An 18,478-nucleotide genomic window follows, 5' to 3' on the forward strand; every position below is an offset into this window, starting at 1 on the left:
GCAATATTTGTCAGTATTTTCTTTTATGGGTTTTTTTTTGGTGGGGAGTGGGGCGTGGGATCCAGTTTAATGAATCTTTTCCTATCCCCGGATTAATACTCCTCCATTTTCTTGTAGATCTATCAATCATTCATCTATCTATGCCCTTTTATATTTAGACCTACAATCCATTTTGAAATCATTTTTATTTATAATGTGAGCAAGGAAGTCAATGCTCTTTTTTTTTCCAATATGAATATCTAACTTATTCTGCACCATTTTACCCCAAAAATAATTCTCACCCCACTATATTTAGTACCTTTAACATAAATCAGGTATTCATATACAGGTAAATTTGTTCCGGGAATATTTTGTTCTATGGTCAGTTTGTTCATCCTTGTGCCAATATCACACTGTCTTAATTACTTAAGCTTCAGCTTTATAATTACTACAGCTTTAGCTTTATAATAAGTTTTGATACCTGGTAGTGTAAATCCTTTAGATTTGTTCTTCAAGATTCCCTTGGCCATTCTTGGCATTCTGTATTTCCTTATCAATTTTAGAATAAGCTTGCTGGTTTCTGAGAAAAAAAAAAAACCTGCAGGGATTTTGATTGGATTTTTCTTATTTTTTAATATGTATATTTAAGTGTGTAACTTTACCCCTAAATATCACTTTGGCTCTCTTCTAAAAAATTTTGATATTAAAATTTTGTTATCCCTCAGTTCTAAATATATTGTAATCTCCATTATGATTTATCTCTTTAACTTCTGAGTTATTTAGAATTACATTATATAATTTTCAAATAGATGAATGGTGTATTAGTTTCCTAGGGCTGCCATAACAAATTACTACTGAGCAGGTTAGACCAAAGAAATTTAATCTCTGACAGATCTGGAAGTTAAAGTCTGTAATCACAGTGTCAGCTGGGCCATGCTCCTTGAGAAGGTTCCAAGTGGGAATTCTTCCTTGTCTCTCCCAGCTTGTAATGGCCCATGGCATTCTCTGGCTTGTGACAGCCGAACTTCAATTTCTGCCTCTGTCCTCAATAGTCCTCTCTCCTCTTTTTATAAGGAAAATAGTCACTAGATTTAGGACTCATCTTAAATCCAGATGATTTAATCTTGAGATCTTTAATGACATCTGCAAAGACTCTATTTCTAAATAAGGTCACATTCTGAAGTTCCAGGTGGACGTGAATTTTGGGAGAATACCACTCCATCTGTTATAGACAGATTTTTCTTTTATTTCATTATTCCATATTTTTATTGTTGAGTTCTAATTTAGCTACAGTGTGGTCAGTGAAGCTGGTCTGTCTGCACATCAATTCTTTGAAACCAACAAATTCATCAAATTTTCTGTGTTCTTTTAAAAATGGAAAATCATCTATTATAAGTCAAACTTCATTATTCAAATACTTTCTCTCTTTTTTTTTTTTTGAGAGAGAGTCTCGCTCTGTTGCCCAGGCTGGAGTGCAGTGTCGTGATCTCAGCTCACTGCAAGCTCCACCTCCCAGGTTCACCCCATTCTCCTGCATCAGCCTCCTCAGTAGCTGGGACTACAGGTGCCTGCCACCACACTCGGCTAATTTTTTTTTTGTATTTTTAGTAGAGACGGGGTTTCCCCATGTTAGCCAGGATGGTCTCGATCTCCTGACCTCGTGGTCCACCCGCCTTGGCCTCCCAAAGTGCTGGGATTACAGGTGTGAGCCACCGTGCCTGGCCCTACTTTCTCTCTTTACTTTCTGATCTTTCACATTTCTGAAATGTATTGTTGAATTTACCTATACGTTCCTGTAATTTTCCTGAATATGTTTGAGAATATACATATAAGCTCACAATTTTATCTTTCCTGGTATATTTGACCCTTTTATTACTATGAGATAAAACTGTTGTATCTACCTTTAATTTTTTTTTTGTCCTGGAATTCTATTTTGTCTATATTAACACTAGCTTTTCTTTAGTCAATATTTGCCAAATGTACTTTTTTTCTTACTTTTTTGAGCTGAAAGACAATATAAATTCTGATTTAATAAAAATAATGTATATGTTTTAAAAGTCAAATAGTTTCATGAAGCTTATAAGAAAAGTCAGCAGTTCCCTCTCCAGGGATCTCCAGATCCCCAATTTCTAAAGGCTACCATTTTCAACTCCTTTAGCCATTTATTCTAGGATCAATATCCTTATTTCCTAATAACATGCTCTATACTACCATATCATTTTATATTCCAGAAATTATCTATTGATTTCCTTCTAAGATCAATTACAATCTCATATCTTTCAGTTCTGGGATTTATTCTTATACTATATACTAAGATCAATTATGGATTTATCTCATTACAAAACCCTCCTACCCATACATATCTTTTCATGCTATCTTCTGAAAAGTTTTAGCCCTATATTAATGTTCAGTGTTTATATGTCACATAAATAATGGTCAGAGTGATTAAATCAATATTCAATTAAATCGATATTTAGTGTTTACATGATTGTTTACATAATTATTATTCACAGCTAAGCCAGCTAGTACACTGTAATTACATTTATTTTCTATTACAAACTTATGCTTTTCCTGAAGAGTTAATAACTGCTTTGTTTTTGCATTTTCTGAGTTTCTAAGACTGAAAACCTCCTCTAAGTATAGTCAATCACATAAGGTATCCTATCAATTTGACTTTTTCCTTGCAGGCTTCAATCTGAATGGGTTCTAGGCCTTGTGTACCACCACCACAGTGAGAAGTCGTTTCCCGTTTCCTGTGTTGGCCCCCTCCATTTCCTCAATCCCATGTTTTCTTTCTTTTCTTCTTTTTTAACTTAAATAAACTCCCTTGTTTTAGTGAAATAATTTTCTCGCAGAATTCTAAGGTATTATTCCTTTGGTTTCTAACTCTGTTTATCACTTTTGAGAAGTTTGATGCCAGTCTCTTTTCCATTTCTTTACATGGAATGTACGTTTTCTTTTTGGAAGCTGTTAGAATCTCTTTTCAAATCAGTTTTAAAATGTCAAGGTCATGTGCCTTGGTGTATATATTTATGTACATGGTAGTCCCTTTTAGTATGAAAACTCACATCTTTCAGTTCTGAAATTTATTCCTATACTAGTCCTTTGGTTCTTTCTTTTTTGCCTTCTCTATTGTCTTTACAGAATACCTGCTTTGGATGTTGAAACTTTTGGGACAATCTTGAATTTTAAAAAATATTTTCCCATCTCTTTATGTTCTATTTTTGAAGAGATTTTCTCACTTTTATATTTCACCCCTTTGAGAATTTTACTTATGATATGATCTTCTATGAGCTCTTTTAGCTATTATATAGGTCTTTGTTCAGTTTCCCAGGCAGGCATTCTCTCCTCTATTCTTCTTCTTTAATTCTCTAAGGCAAGAGGTTCTGAGGCTAGGTTTCTCTCAAGGTGAAATGGCTACTAAGGACTAAGCCAGGAGGATGGCTTTTCCTTGGGATGTGAAATCTGTAAGTAGACCAACAGATGGGAGATTGTAGGGGTCCTCAGATAATTGAGACTGACTTTATTTCAAACATATCATCTTTACCAAATGAAGCCTGGGAGTGAGGTAAAGCCGGTAAGTTCTTTGTGCAGACTTCAGACACAGTTCACTTCTTTCCTGCCAACTTTTCCACATCTCCCCTCACCTGAAGTATCTGACACTGGGATCTTAGGGTTATCTGTTTCAACCAAACTGCCACTAGTATATGGATAGTGGAAAACATGTAAGGGATTCCCTGGTGCATGAAAGTTTTCATTTATGAACTATATTTTGTAAAATTATTTCTTTTTATTTACTTGGCAGTCTCAATGTTAGCTGGTAGATATGCTTCTCTTGTCTTATTTCAAAAAGCATTTATAAAAAGACTTCACTGTGTTTTGAAGTAGAACAAAATTATCTTAAAAAATGTGTGCTTTAATAAGCAGACCTCATTTATTTTTCTCACAAAGGCATTGATGCTATCACATGAAGTCATTAACACTATACCAAAACTAGAACATAGAGCCACCCTACGTTTAAAAACTGCCCTGGGATCAGTAGCACCTATTTGGCTAATAGTTATACACAGGAATAAAAAAGTATAAATATAACAAACACAGGCAATTATACATACAGAATTTTCAGTGGCTACTGGAGTTTTCATTTAATAAATATTATCATCTCTCAGCTACAAAAGTATAACGTCAGGGGTGCAGAAGAAAAAAAGCTTTTATAAAACAGTGGGGGCCAGGCACGGCGGCTCAAGCGTGTAATCCCAGAACTTTGGGAGGCTGAGGCAGGCAGATCATCTGAGGTCAGGAGTTCAAGACCAGCCTGGCCAACATGGTGAAACCCCACCTCTGCTAAAAATACAAAAAATTAGCTGGGTGTGGAGGCGGGCGCCTGTAATCCCAGCTACTCTGGAGGCTGAGGCAGGAGAATCACTTGAACCTGGGAGGTGGGGGTTGCAGTGAGCAGATATCGCACCATCACACTCTACCCTGGGCAACAAGATTGAAACTCCATTTAAAAAAAAAAAAAAAAAAAGATTGAAACTCAAATACCCACAGTGACCAGACAGATAAGGTGGAAGAATGAAGCAGACTGAGTCTTAGAGCTGTGGGGATGGAAGCAAACAAGAGAATGGATGTCCTGCCTGCAGGGGGACAGCCATGGCTCAGCTGCAGCTGATTACCACCATGCATGAATGCAAGCCAAAGGGCAGCCAGATTTTCTGATTTTTCAAGGGAAATCAAAAATCTTAGTTTTAAATGTTGGCAGAAAATTTAAAAAATTTTAAAACAACATGGGGGCTAGATGCAGTGGTTCGTGCCTGTAATCTCAGCACTTTGAGAGGCTGAGGCAGGTAGACAGCTTGAGGCCAGGAGTTCAAGACCAGCCCAGGCAACATAGCGAGACCCTCATCACTACAAAAAAAACCTCATCACTACAAAAAAATTATTAGTCAGGCATAGTGGCGTGTGCCTCTGGCCCCAGCTACTTGGAAGGCTAAGGTGGGAGGATCACTGGAGCCCAGGAGTTCAATGCTGCAGTGAGCTATAATTGCATCACTGCACTCCAGCCTGGGTGACAGAGTGGGACCCTGTCTTTAAAAAAAATTAAAAAAAAAAAATCATGTCAGCAACAGAATCCAGCCTATAAGACATTACTTTGTAATATCTGACAGAGATACACTAATGTGGCAATTTAATCAAGATTTTCTATGGATCTTAGTATCTAAAACATACTTGACTGGGTATTATTTCATTTCAAAAGCTGTATCATATTTTATTCCCCATTGTGAAAATGAAGTTTACAGTTTTCAAAAATCTCTGAAGCATAATAAAGGATTTTATGAAATTTTACCTTCTTATATATGCTCAATATAATGGCAAGGAGAAAAGCTTGTATAACGAAACAGAAAAAAAGGATAAAGATTAGACAGTAATCTCACTTAGGATGAAAAGGGGAGAAAATGCCACAAAGTTTACAAAGCCAATCCAGTTACCTGCATTTTCATTCCGCAAGGGTTTTTCTCCCACTGGCAAGGATGCCTTAGTCACTACCCTCTTACTGTAGATTCCTTCTTTATGTTTAATGTTAACAGTGGCTGAGAGATCATCATCTCTTGTGCCTAGCACCTGAGCTGGGAAGTCTGGAGCAACCGCATCATTGGATCCTAAAGAAAAATGGGAAAGTAATACAAAACACAAATAGTGACATGAAATTGAGAAAGACTTTTTAAAAATTTGCCTCTCAGACCAGTTCTATGAAAAAAGCACTACAGGCCAGGCACGATGGCTCATGCCTGTAATCCCAGCACTTTGGAAGGCAGAGGCGGGTGGAGTTCAAGACCAGCCTGGCCAAGATGGTGAAACCCCATCTCTACTAAAAATACAAAAATTAGCCAGGTGTGGTGGCAGGTGCGTGTGACCCCAGCTACTTGGGAGGCTGAGGCAGAAGAATCGCTTGAACCTGGGAGGCTGAGATTGCAGTGAGCAGAGATCGTGCCACTGTACTGCAGCTTGGGTGACAGAGTGAGACCTGGTCTCAAAAAAAAAAAACCAAACAAACAAAAAACAGGAAACAAATGAACAAAAGAACAAAAAACAAAAAAAAACACTACAATGGGTAGGATAATCAGAAGGAAATGTCAGTCAAACTGAAGTTGTAAGCTATGTAATATAAATTCTAATAATACAAGGCAGAGATGCAAATTATATAAGAGAAGATATAAAATGGAGAATCAGTTCAGGAGAGAGAATATTTTCAGTTCACGATGGTTTTGGCGGAAGGAGAAAATGGATTGTACCTTGAAAAAAGTAGTTTTTGATATAGAAAGGAAGGAAGAAAGGCATTTTAGGCAGAAGTTATAGCATAAGCAAAGACAAGAAGCATTTAAGAATGGCGGACACTTTGGCCGGGCGCGGTGGCTCAAGCCTGTAATCCCAGCACTTTGGGAGGCCGAGACGGGCGGATCACGAGGTCAGGAGATCGAAACCATCCTGGCTAACACGGTGAAACCCCGTCTCTATTAAGAAATACAAAAAACTAGCCGGGCGAGGTGGCGGGCGCCTGTAGTCCCAGCTACTCAGGAGGCTGAGGCCGGAGAATGGCGTGAACCCGGGAGGCGGAGCTTGCAGTGAGCTGAGATCCGGCCACTGCACTCCAGCCTGGGCGACAGAGCGAGACTCCGTCTCAAAAAAAAAAAAAAAAAAAAAAAAAAAAAAAAGAATGGCGGACACTTTATGGTCAGGCTGGATTGCAGAATACATTAAGGAGAGTGGTAGAAGGTATTTAAAAATAGTTGTTTGGGACAAAATTCAGCAGTGCATGGGATCCCAAGCTGAAGAGTATAAACGTTATTGTATATGAAATGCAACATAATGGAAGATTTTTAAATGAAATAATAATACATTTAGCTATGTTTCCAGAAGATTAATCTGACAATACAAAAGACAAAACTGAAAGGAAAATGACAGATAAGTAAAAGACTTGAAAGTATTTAATTCTTTTAAAATATATTTCAATATTCCTACATTCCTTGATATAATAAATTAATCTATAAACCATGCCACATCTAACAGGCAAAAGAACATTTCTGGACATATAAAGGCTTATACTAATTTTCTGTGAGATGATTTTTCTTTCTAAGATCCTGTATTTCCTGAGCTCCTAGTATGTGTATGGCAATAAGAGCTGGGTAAGTACCTGTATCATTAGTACAGTGCACAATAAGCCATGAAGAGTTTTGCAGGACAGATTGCAAGGAAAACACCACCTTCTGGGCCAAATAGATTATATTGGGCTCCTCTCAACTTCTGTAAAATCACTTTCTCTTATCTGCCTCTTACCTCTCCGGAAACTTATTTTTTATCTTTTCCTCTACCAAATCTCTCAATGCTAGAGTTCCTCAAGGAGTCAGAACTGGCCTCTCTTCCCTTCCTAGGTAAACTTATCGACCACCAGGGTATATGCTGATGACCAACAAATAATGTACCATTGGCCAAGACCTTTCTTCTGAGCATCCGACTCCAGCATTCAGCGACACAGCTAGCTCTTACAGCACTTTTATGGAAATTAGAAAAATGTCTCTTCCTCAAATAAAAATGTTTAAGTTACTATATATTGTAGTACAACACAAACTACTGTAAATGGTGGTCATTCTCTTCACAAATTCTCCCAGGGAGTACACACCAGCAGCAGCATGCACACGCACAGTCTGCACCACCACCCCTTGTTTTCCAAGAGAGATGATCCCTCAAGTTCAGAGTTAGGTGGGGAACAATTATGTCCCTGAGAGCAGTGGGTGAATGAGCAAGAGAATCAACCTCAGAGGAGGTGAGAGGCAGCTGAGAGAGTGCAGCTACACATGTGTGCGTGTCAGTGAATGTAAATATACTTATTTTCCTGTACCTGTGCATAGCTACAGTATGTGTGAGTATAGATTTATGTTTGGGGCAGCACAAGAGTTAACATTGCTGCTCCAGAACTCTAACTAAAGATCTGGAATATTCATGCCCATCTGTGTGCTTTCAAAAAAGTATATATTTATAATGGGAACAGTGCCTCTTATAGGTGGCACTATTACCTTAACATGTGTAAATTAACTCTGCCTACATTCGATTGTAGACCCAACATCTCTATGTGGATGTATAACAGGAATCTCATTTTTAACATGTCCAAAGCAGACATTTTGATCATCTTCCCCAAATCTGCTTTTTCCTCAATCTCCACCTCAGTAAATGGCACCTCTATTCACCTAGTTGCTCACTCCAGACATTTTTTTCACGCTTTTCTCCCTCACTCTCCATACTCTTATTACCAAATCTAGGAGAAACTATTTCTAAAAGGAAGTTGACTGTCCATTTCTCCCTATCTATAGATAACACTGTGATACTGATGCTACCATCTCTGGTACTGTCTACAGCAACAGCCTTCTAACTAACTGGTGTCTCTACTTGCACTCTAACCCACCCCACCATGGCTCTCTGCCTTCCCATCTATAAACCATTTCTCCATATAGTGGCAAGAATAAACTTTACAAGTGTAAATCAAACCATAATTGCGGTAGTACTAGAATAAAATCCAAACACTTTAATACAGTTGATAAGATCCTGCATGATCTTGAACCTACCTGTCTTCAACCATATCTACCCATCACTATGCTCTACCCTGTTAAATACAATTTATGGGAGTCCATTGTTTTAGACTGAGCTCCTGCACTAGGCCCCAACAGACCAAACCGAAATGTAGTCACTTGTATTAAATGCCATACAATCCAACTGAAACTTTAAGGAAGAAGGAAAGTTCCACAATGGACCGGAGTTTTCTAAAAACGAGAGATCTACAGCAACTAACTGAAAAAGGGGCCAGTCACCCTGAGCTGGCGTAACAAGGAACTTATCTCTGCTTTAATCTTTACCAGGAAAGTAACCTGATGTTAATCAATATGCTTTTTTTGGTATTACCGATGATCCATCACTTACAATGGAGTTACGTCCTGGTAAGTCCATCATAGGTTGAAAATATTGTTAGTCAAAAATGTATTTAATGCCCCTAACCTATCATAGCTTAGCCCAGCCTACTTTAAACATACTCAGAACACTTACAATAGCTTACATGTAGGCAAAATCATCTAACACAAAGCCTATTTTATAATACAGTGTCAAATAGTTCATATAGTTTATTAAATGCCATACTGAAGTATGGTTTCTACTAAATGTGTATCACTTCCATACCATCATAAAGTCAAAAAATAGTTAAGTGGAACCACTGTAAACTGGGAACTGTCTGTATTATGTTTCCTTGTTCCTGGTCTGGCTACGTTATCAGAACCAACTGCTCTCCCATGCCCAGTGCACCTTTTTCTGTATTATAGAATGAGATGTTGCCTGATTCATGAATCACTACAAAAACCAATTAGATCTTCAAATTTATTGAAATTTCAACCCATGCTGCCTTCTTTCCATTTGTCACATGCATCAAGCTCTTTTCTGCTTCATGGGCTTTCCTAATCTTGTTCCCTCTTGCCAGAACATTCTCACACTCCACTCTTTGCCTACCTAATTCATCCTCATCCTCTAGAGTTCAGCTTAAAAGTTTCTTCCTGGAAAAGACCTTCAAAAGTTCGTAAAACAAAACTGGGTCTACTTGTTTATCTTGGAACTCTTCTTTATTTTCTTAGCATTTATCACTTGTAATTATGTACTTATTTATGGTCGAATATCTATCATCCAATGTGAACATAAACTCCATTATAGTTTATTTTGAGCAATATTGAAATTGTAACACCTACCACAGTATATCTGTCTGGAACACAGTAACATCTTTAATACCTATTGTTTGAATAAACAAATGAACATGAGCTGACAGCTTTCTATCATTTAAAAAAAAAAAATCAACCTGATCGTTGTAGAAAATTCAGGAAAGTATGAAGGAAACAATAAAAGAAAACCCAACTAAATCTGGGTTATATATCCTACTAAGTGAACATATACAAGGATCATACCATATACAGGCTCATTACTATTTTTTCACTAAAGTAGAGATATATTTTAAATGGAATTTAGGGTTTAAAGTCAGCATATGAGGTGAAAACCTTGCCATAGAGGGTCAAAATCACCCTTAGGAAGGCATATGTTGAAACTGACATCGTGCCTGCTCAAGAAACCCACCAGAGTCATTTTTGCCTCCAGGCTTGCAACTTATCGCTGCACCTGAATCTGAGCACCTGATGAAGTACCTGACATTGTACCAAAAAGACATTTCTTCAAACTCTAGAATCATACCCAGACAAGCAAGGTAAGATGCTTACACTATAAAAGGCAAATGAGGACTACAATGAACTTTGAGAATGAAGTTTTCCATCTTTCATTACATATTCTTCCTTAGTCATACGTTCATAAAGGGTAGAGTGCATGCACAAAACACCTGTACTTTTAAAATTCTCTTCTTTTTTGTTAAGTATATTTATTGGAACTTGCTTAAGTTAAATACATGTATGAGACAATATCAATGTATGCTAAAATTATTTATCATAGCTAAAGACATCTCACTGAATTCCACTCATCTGATTTAATTGTTTATGCTATCTTAAAATTCCGTATGTTTCTTGTTTTGTTACTTTGCTAATTTCATGTACTCAACACTGATTTGGAAGATAGATATCTACTTTTAAAACTCAATTAAGTTTTTTTGGTAACTTCTTAAGTTTTTTTAACTGTGGTAAAATATACATAAAATGTAACCATGACCGGATGCAGTGGCTCATGCCTGTAGTCCCAGCACTTTGGGAGGCTGAGACAGGAAGATCACTTGAGGTCAGGAGTTCGAGACCAGCCTGGCCAACATGGTGAAACCCTGTCTCTGCTAAAAATACAAAAATTAGCTGGGTGTGGTGGCGGGTGCCTATAATCCCAGCTACTCAGGAGGCTAAGGCAGGAGAACTGTTTGAATCTGGGAGGTGGAGGCTGCAGTGAGCTGAGACTGTGCCACTATACTCCAGCCTGGGTGACAAAGCAAGACTCTGTCTCAAAAAAAACAAAAAACAAAAAACAAACAAACAAAAAACCCACAAAAAAATAACCATTTTTAAGCGTACAGTTCAGTGGCATTAAGTACATTCACACTGTTATGCAACCATCACCATCATCTACCTCCAGAACTTATTCATCTTCCCAGACTTAAACTCTGTACCCATTAAATAGTAACTTCCCACTCCCCCACCCCCAGCCCCTGGTAAACACAGTTCACTTTGTGTCTCTATGAAGCTGACTTTTCTAGGTACCTCATATAAGCAGACTGGCTTATTTCAACTGGCCTAATGTCTTCAGAGTTCATCCATGTTGTAGCATGTATCAGAATTTCATTCCTCTTTAAGGCTGAATAATACTCCATTACACATATATGTCACATTTTGTTATCCATTCATAGATCAATAGACATTTGGGTTGTTTCCACCTCTTGGCCATTGTGAATAATGCTGTTATGAACATGGGTGTACAAATAGCTCTTCAAGATCCTACTTTCACTTTGTTGGGGTATATATTTAAAAGTGGAATTACTGGATCATACTATAATTCTATGTTTAATTTTTTGAGGAACAGCCACAATGTTTTGTATAATGGCTATACCATTTTACATTCCACCAGCAATAAGCAGTGGTTCCAATTTCTCCACATCCCTGACAACACTGATAATTTCCCTTTATTTGCTTGTTTTTTAAAATAACAGTGATTCCAATGGGTGTGAAGGGGTATCTTACTACAGTTTTGATTGGCATTTCCCTCATGATTAATGATGTAGAGAAGATTTTCATGTGCTTATTGGCTATTCGCATATCTTCCTTGAAGAAATGTCCATCAAATTCTGTGCCCATTTATCAATCAGATTGTTTGGGTTATTGTTGTTGAGTTGTAAGAGTTCTTTACATATTTTAGATATTAATCCCTCATCAGATAAATGATTTGCAAATATTTTCTCCTGTGAGTCACCTTTTCATTCTGTTGACTGGATTTTGTATATAAAAGTTCTGAATTTTGATAAAGTCTCACATATATATTTTTCTTTTGTTGCCTTTGTGTTTTGTTTTTGTTTTTGTTCTTTGAGACATGGTCTCACTCTGTTGGCCAAAATGGAGTGCAGTAGTGCAATCATAGTTCATTGCAGCCTTAAACTCCAGGGTTCAAGTGATACTCATGCCTCAGCCTTCCAAGTAGCTGAGACTACAAGCATATGCCATCATGCCTAGCTAATTTTTAATTTTTTGTAGAGACAGGGTCTTGCTTTATTGCCCAGGCTGATCTCAAACTCCTGGGTTCAGGCAATCCTCCCATCTTGGCCTCCCAAAGTGCTGGCATTACAGGCATGATCCACCGCACCTGGCCTGGACATTTAAATAATATAATGCAGCAACTCTGGAAATCAGATTCTATTTCCATTCCAAGGTTTGGTGTTGTTGCTTTATGTTGTTTTAATAACTTCTCTAAACTAATTCTGTAAAGTCTATATTCTCTGTTATATATGGCCACTGAAGTTACTACTCAATTAGTTTAGTGATCAGCTAATGCCTGAACAGAAATTTCCTTAAATGCCTAGAACCAATAAATCTCCCAGCCTTTATCAAATGGCTCCATGCATATGTTGGGATGTACCTTCAACACTAACCTAGGCAGCTGCCAACTCTACCTTAGCCTTCCCTTTTCTTCTTGTACAGACCCTCAAGGTCAGCCAGAGATAAGACCTAGTGCCTTGGGTCTTTCCCAAGCATACACAGGCCTATGCATGTATGGGGTCTCGCAGAGTCTTAGGAATATGTCAGAGCCTTTCAAAGAATCTATCAACATCTTATCCTCAAGTTTTCCTTTTAAGCTTTTCAGTTAGTTTACTGTTTACCTCAACTGTTAGTCCTCACCTCAGCCACTATGATATTAAAATACTTGTCTGTAAATGTTTTTGATAAACATCTTTCCCTCCCTTTCACCAGAGGCCTTTAGCACTGGATGGCTCCCAGTCAGGTCAAGTAAAGGTAAGCCTTTTGAGAGGAATCTTCCATGGAACCACTAGACACATCAAATTTTAACAATTCTTTGGGAAAGAAGTTTTAAAAGAGCCCAGCTCCATTTTGCATCCTCTGGTCTTGGAAAAGAAAGCTATATTTCTTAAGTCTATCACTGAGCTGAGGTACTGGGAATGGGACTAGGGCAAGTTAAAATGCCAATGCTTACTGTTCTTAGTGGGATTTGGCCATTTTTCTTGAATAAATACTCCCTGGGTTGCCATTACGACTGGTTTATTTGCAGACATTTATCTCTTTCTTTGGATGGCTATTTCCTTTGCCCTTGTTTTTTGTCGTCCTTCTTGTTTGGATCTTATGAGTTCTATTATTTACTTATTCTCAACTGAAGAACAATTATTTGGCCCAAATATTTTCTAACAATGATGTATGTCTTGCTCCTGGCCCCAAACTCTAATTGCCTCCTCTCATATCTATAGATGCACAACATATTCATAGAAAATGGCCAGGAATTAGAACAATTCCTAGGCTTTCATCCAGTGTAGGTCTACTGGTCTAAGAAAGGATTGTTTTCTATTTCCAACTTCCTCACTCTCAGAATAGATGAAGAACATGAAAAAACAATCTCAAGTGTATATGGCAACTAGATCTCTTTTTGTCGTACTGATGCATACAGTACTTTATTACAGAAAATGTATGTCTTAGGATACGGTGTGCCAGTCCTGAGTCATTTTCTTCTCCCATCACCTACACTATTCAATCTTTAAGTTAATCTCTCCAACCAGATGGAAGTGTTAGTGATGTCTATGGATAGCAGGACACAGGAGGCCTCAGAACTGGGCGACACAGCGAGACTCCGTCTCAAAAAAAAAAAAAAAAAAAAAAAAAAAAAAAAAAAGTACTGGCACATCTGACCAGGTTTCTACTGTTTACAGACATTCTGTCTTCTGAACTGTAAGTAAGTGGGATAGAAGACTTTCCTACCTACAATTAATTAAGTGAACTTGTTTTCTTTCTGGTAGCCGTTAACAGTGTTTTTAAAACCATAGCCTTGCAAGGAGTAAACATTTCATTTATGGCTATAAACTTAACAACTAATCTTAACTTTTGGTGAGTATTTTTGTGGTTCTTTTTTTTTTTTCAATGCTATCATTGTGAGAAATTAGGCGAGGTTATATCAGAGGCTTTAATGCAGTTACTATCAAAAGCTAGTTTGGTTCTCTTTCAGATAAAAGTAACAAAAATGTTTGCCTAAGACCAGGAACAACTTCTCCTTTCTTTGTAATTTCTACACACATATTGATATTTATAGATAATCATGGAAAAAACAATTTGTCTAAAGTGAACCAAGTCATCTCCTGTGGACAACTCAAAACACTGTCCCACCAATCAAAACGCTACACCACACCAACTCTGCACCCTTAACTTAAAATCTTCTATAAGAAATATTTACCTAGTGCCTCCACAGGGTACTATTCATTTCCTAACTCTGCAGCTCCTCTGTAGTGGATTCACAGAGATGCTGCAGGATATTTTAAAATTCTAGGGAAAGGACAGTGATAAACTACTAGCTCAAGGTCAAAGTGTCAACATCAGATAGTGTTATGTTCCTTTCAATGCTGTTGTGCCTTGGCAAAAGCTGGATTTTTGGCAGCTGCTGTAATAAAAAGCAGAAAATAAGAGAGGGTCCAACCTCATCTCATGGTTTGAGAAGCTGCATAGTGTCCAACAGCTACACACATATCATTAGTAAGTAATCATGGTTATCTATGAACAAATTCTTTTTTCAAAAACCAAAACCAAAAATAAATAACAAATTTGTTAAATTAGTTGTTAGATCAAAACAATTAGTATTTATGTCCTAATTCCTTAGTTGCTATTTGAAAAAAATAATTGCTTATTATACATAAAGTGGAGAAAATAAATCAATGAAACACTAAGGGTGCTGTGAACCAAGAAAGCTTAGCAACTTTGCCCTAGATAGAGCCCACTAACCCAAATAATGATCCATACAATTTCCTTCATCAAATATTTATAAATGCCTATGTGTATATAATATATCTGATCAAATAACTCATCTATCTGAACCAGAGATCAATGTATGAAAAGTTCCATATTTCACTGAAAAATTAAAGAGCGCTGCATTTTTGTCACTACAGAATCAACTAGCCAATATACAAAATTTCAAATAATAAAACTTTGAATAATTTCTGCATAATACCTGAATGGGAGCTTTCAACGGTGGTATCTGATTTGGAATCCGGAGATGGAGGAATTTGTCTTAATTGTGGAACATAATACATCTTCGTACTACCAGAAGGCTTATATGGCAATAATAAAGGCTGACCTAAGGAGGTAAAAATCAGAACAATTAATACGAAAAACATTTATTAATTCACTGAACAAATATGGAATGCCTTCTATGTTTCAGGCAGTGTTCATGACTTTTGGAATTTATGAGTGAACAAAGAGAAATGTATCTCTGCCTTCAAGAAGAATGAGAATTCTAGAGGAAGAAAATATACAGTAAATAATTAACATACTAAATGAGTAAATTATCCAGCATTTTAATAAATTATAAGTGGTACAGAGAAAATATAGAAATGCTGAGGGTAATTAGGAATACAGGAGAAATTGAGGTTTAAATGCAGGGGAAACAGTTTAAGTAGGATGGTAGGGATAGGTTTCATTGAGATGACTTTTTAGCAATCCATTCCATATATAAATGACTCTAACTAAAAAACATCTTATTTTACATTGAACCGTAACCTGGTCATAATCAAGCCCTTATACTGGTCTTATTTTGCTTCCAGAGTCACAGACAGTAAGTCTAATTCTCATCTGTGTGACAGGGCTTCAAAACATAGTTTCCACTGCAAGAGTATGAATTTTCAATATTAAGAAAATACATAAAAGTAAAAATTACAAGGTGCTACCACTCAAGGATAATTATTATTAACATTTTAATGTATATCTTACCCATCTTTTCCTGTTGTTTGTTTACAAAGTGTCTGCATATAGTATGCATAATTTGAAATTCAGCTTTTCTATTTTCTATTTAAAATAAAAATATTCATTTTACTTCCTATTCTTCACATTTGTATGGTTATACCACAGATTAAATATAGTCAACTCTTAGCCTAATGTTGAAAATGCAGGTTGTGTTAAAATGTTCAATTATAAAGAATTCTGTGAATAAAGATTTTCCTGTTTATACTTATTCTTCCCCATCACCCATCTGAGGTAAATTCTTTTTACAAAGTGAAAAATTACACCCTTCATGAAGTTTTTAAAAAAGTACTGACTGCTAAATTGCTTATTAATATGTCTGTGACAATTTACTCTTCCTCCAACAGCACATGTAGAGTCATTAAGAAATGATTAATTGCTAATAGGGGTAAAAGGAATCTCATTTTAAAAATATGCCCTCATCTTACTATTATGGACTTTTTTTTTTCTATATAATAGTTTTTCTTTCATGATTGGTAGAAACTGTCAAATATGCCCTCGTGTCCAACTTCCCTCCCTCCTTACAGCTATACATCTATATATACTTCCAATCTCCCTCACAGCCATGTGTGAACGTGTGGGTAACTTTGATCAGTCCGTGGGAAGAGTGCGAGAATGTGTGCAACTTCCAGGCATTCCCGTAAAGTTATCCCATTAAAGCCCCCCACTTCCTAGATACTGCAGATCATGATAGCGGTAGCAGTTACTCTAGACCCAGAAATGGAAGTCACACTTCCAGAGATGGAAGCATGACAGAGCCACCAGACATGCAACTCAGCTATCAGCTCTAGACTACTTACCTGTAATTTAGGGTTTCTGTGATAAAATATATACCATAGCCTAAAGTAATAAGAAACGCAATTCCCAGGAAAGTCTTGGTGGTGTGCTGGAACCAGAACCAGCTGACTTGGGGGTATGCAACCTAGTAAGACACCAGCCGAAATGGCCAAGGGAAACACTTGTGCCACTCCATACCCAAACCCAGACAGCACAGCTTGCAGCTCCAGGAGAGGCTCCTTCCTTTCACTTGGGAAGATGGAAGATTAAACAGGCCTTTGTCTTGCAACCTGGATACCAGCTCAGCCACAGTATGATAGAGATGCCAGGCAGAGTCCTGAGGCCTCCATTCCATGACCTAGCTCCTGGACAACATTTCTAGACACACCCCGGGCCAGAAAGGAACCTGCTGCCTTGAAGGACCCAGTCCTGGTAGGATTCATCACCTGCTGACTGAAGAATACCTGGGTCCTGAATAGTCAGCAGTGGTAGCCAGGCAGTATCACCTGGGTAAAACTCAGAGATGTGCTGGCCTCAGGTATGACCCAGCAATTTCCCAGCAATGGTGGCTATGAGGAGAGACTCCCTTTGCTTGAGAAAAGGAGAGGGAAGATTAAATAGGACTTTGTTTTGCAGTTTAGGTGCCAGCTCAGCCACAGAGGAGTAGAGTACAAAGTAGGCTCCAGGAGTTCCTGATTCCAGGTGTTGGCTTGTGGATGTCATTTCTGGACCTGCCCTGGGCCAGAAGGGAGCCCATAGCCCTGAGGGGAGAGTCCTAGGCCTAGAAGCATTCACCCAAGCTGACAAAAGAGCCCTTGGGCCTTGAATGAATATCAGTGGTAGGCAGCCAGTACTCACCACAAGCCTGGGGCAGTGGTGGCCACGGGGAGTGACTTCTCTGTTTGTGGGAAAAATGTCAGTTCAGCCACAGCAGAATAAAGCACTAAGGTTTCTGACTTCAGGTCATGGCTCCCAGACAGCAATTCTGGACCTGCCTAGGGCCAGGGGGAAATCGCCACCCTGAAGGAAAGCACACAAGACTGCCTGGCTTTGCCACCTGCTGATTGCAGAGCCCCAAGGCCTTGAACAAACATAGGCAGTATCCAGGAAGTGGTTCCTGTAGACCTCAGGCGTGACCCAGTGTTTGCTGGCTTCAGGTCTGACCTAGAACAGTCCCACTGGTGGTGGCCACAGGGGTGGTTGTGTCACACCAGCTCCAAGCAGCTCAGCACAGAGAGAGAGACTCCATTCCTTTGGGAGAAAGTAAAGGAAGAGAACAAGAGTCTCTACCTGGTAATCCAGAGAATTATTCTGGATCTTATTAAAAACTTCTGATATGGTTTGGCTCTGAGTATCCAACCAAATCTCATCTCAAATTGTAATCCCCATATGTGGAGGCAGAGACCTGGTGGGAGGTGATTAGATTATGGGTGTGGTTCCCCCACCTTGTTCTCATGATAGTGAGGGAGTTCTCATAAGATGTTGATGGTTTAAAAGTGGCAGTTTCCCCTGAGTTTTTTCTCCTGCTGCCATGTAAGATGTGTCTTGCTCCCCCTTCACCTTCCGCCATGACTGTTAAGTTTCCTGAGGCCTCCCCAGCCATGTGGAACTGTGAGTCAATTAAACCTCTTTTACTTGTAAATTACCCAGTCTCAGGTAGTATCTTTAAAGCAGTGTGAAAATGAATACAAAGAACTGGTGCCAGAAGTGGGGCA

The 18,478-nt window shown here is 38.2% G+C and overlaps 2 protein-coding genes across 8 annotated transcripts in view; one reads left to right on the plus strand and one right to left on the minus strand.

The window, feature by feature from the left end:
- Positions 1–18,478, minus strand: part of ALMS1 (ALMS1 centrosome and basal body associated protein) — a 220,770-nt gene that overhangs the window by 57,542 nt on the left and 144,750 nt on the right. For 4 of the 7 annotated variants that reach the window (XM_050754354.1, XM_050754352.1, XM_050754351.1 and 1 more), the window contains 3 exons: positions 15,199–15,324; positions 5,469–5,639; positions 461–559 (listed from right to left, as the gene is read on the minus strand). In XM_050754354.1, coding sequence (XP_050610311.1) covers positions 461–559; positions 5,469–5,639; positions 15,199–15,324 — 396 coding nt within the window. The remainder of the gene's footprint in view (positions 1–460; positions 560–5,468; positions 5,640–15,198; positions 15,325–18,478) is intronic. The other 3 variants (XM_050754358.1, XM_050754353.1, XM_050754355.1) reach the window with 2 other exon arrangements.
- Positions 1–18,478, plus strand: part of SFXN5 (sideroflexin 5) — a 616,301-nt gene that overhangs the window by 1,651 nt on the left and 596,172 nt on the right. The gene's annotated exons all lie outside the window — the stretch shown is intronic.

This window comes from Macaca thibetana, chromosome 13 (assembly GCF_024542745.1).
Source record: "Macaca thibetana thibetana isolate TM-01 chromosome 13, ASM2454274v1, whole genome shotgun sequence".
NCBI lineage: Eukaryota > Metazoa > Chordata > Mammalia > Primates > Cercopithecidae > Macaca > Macaca thibetana.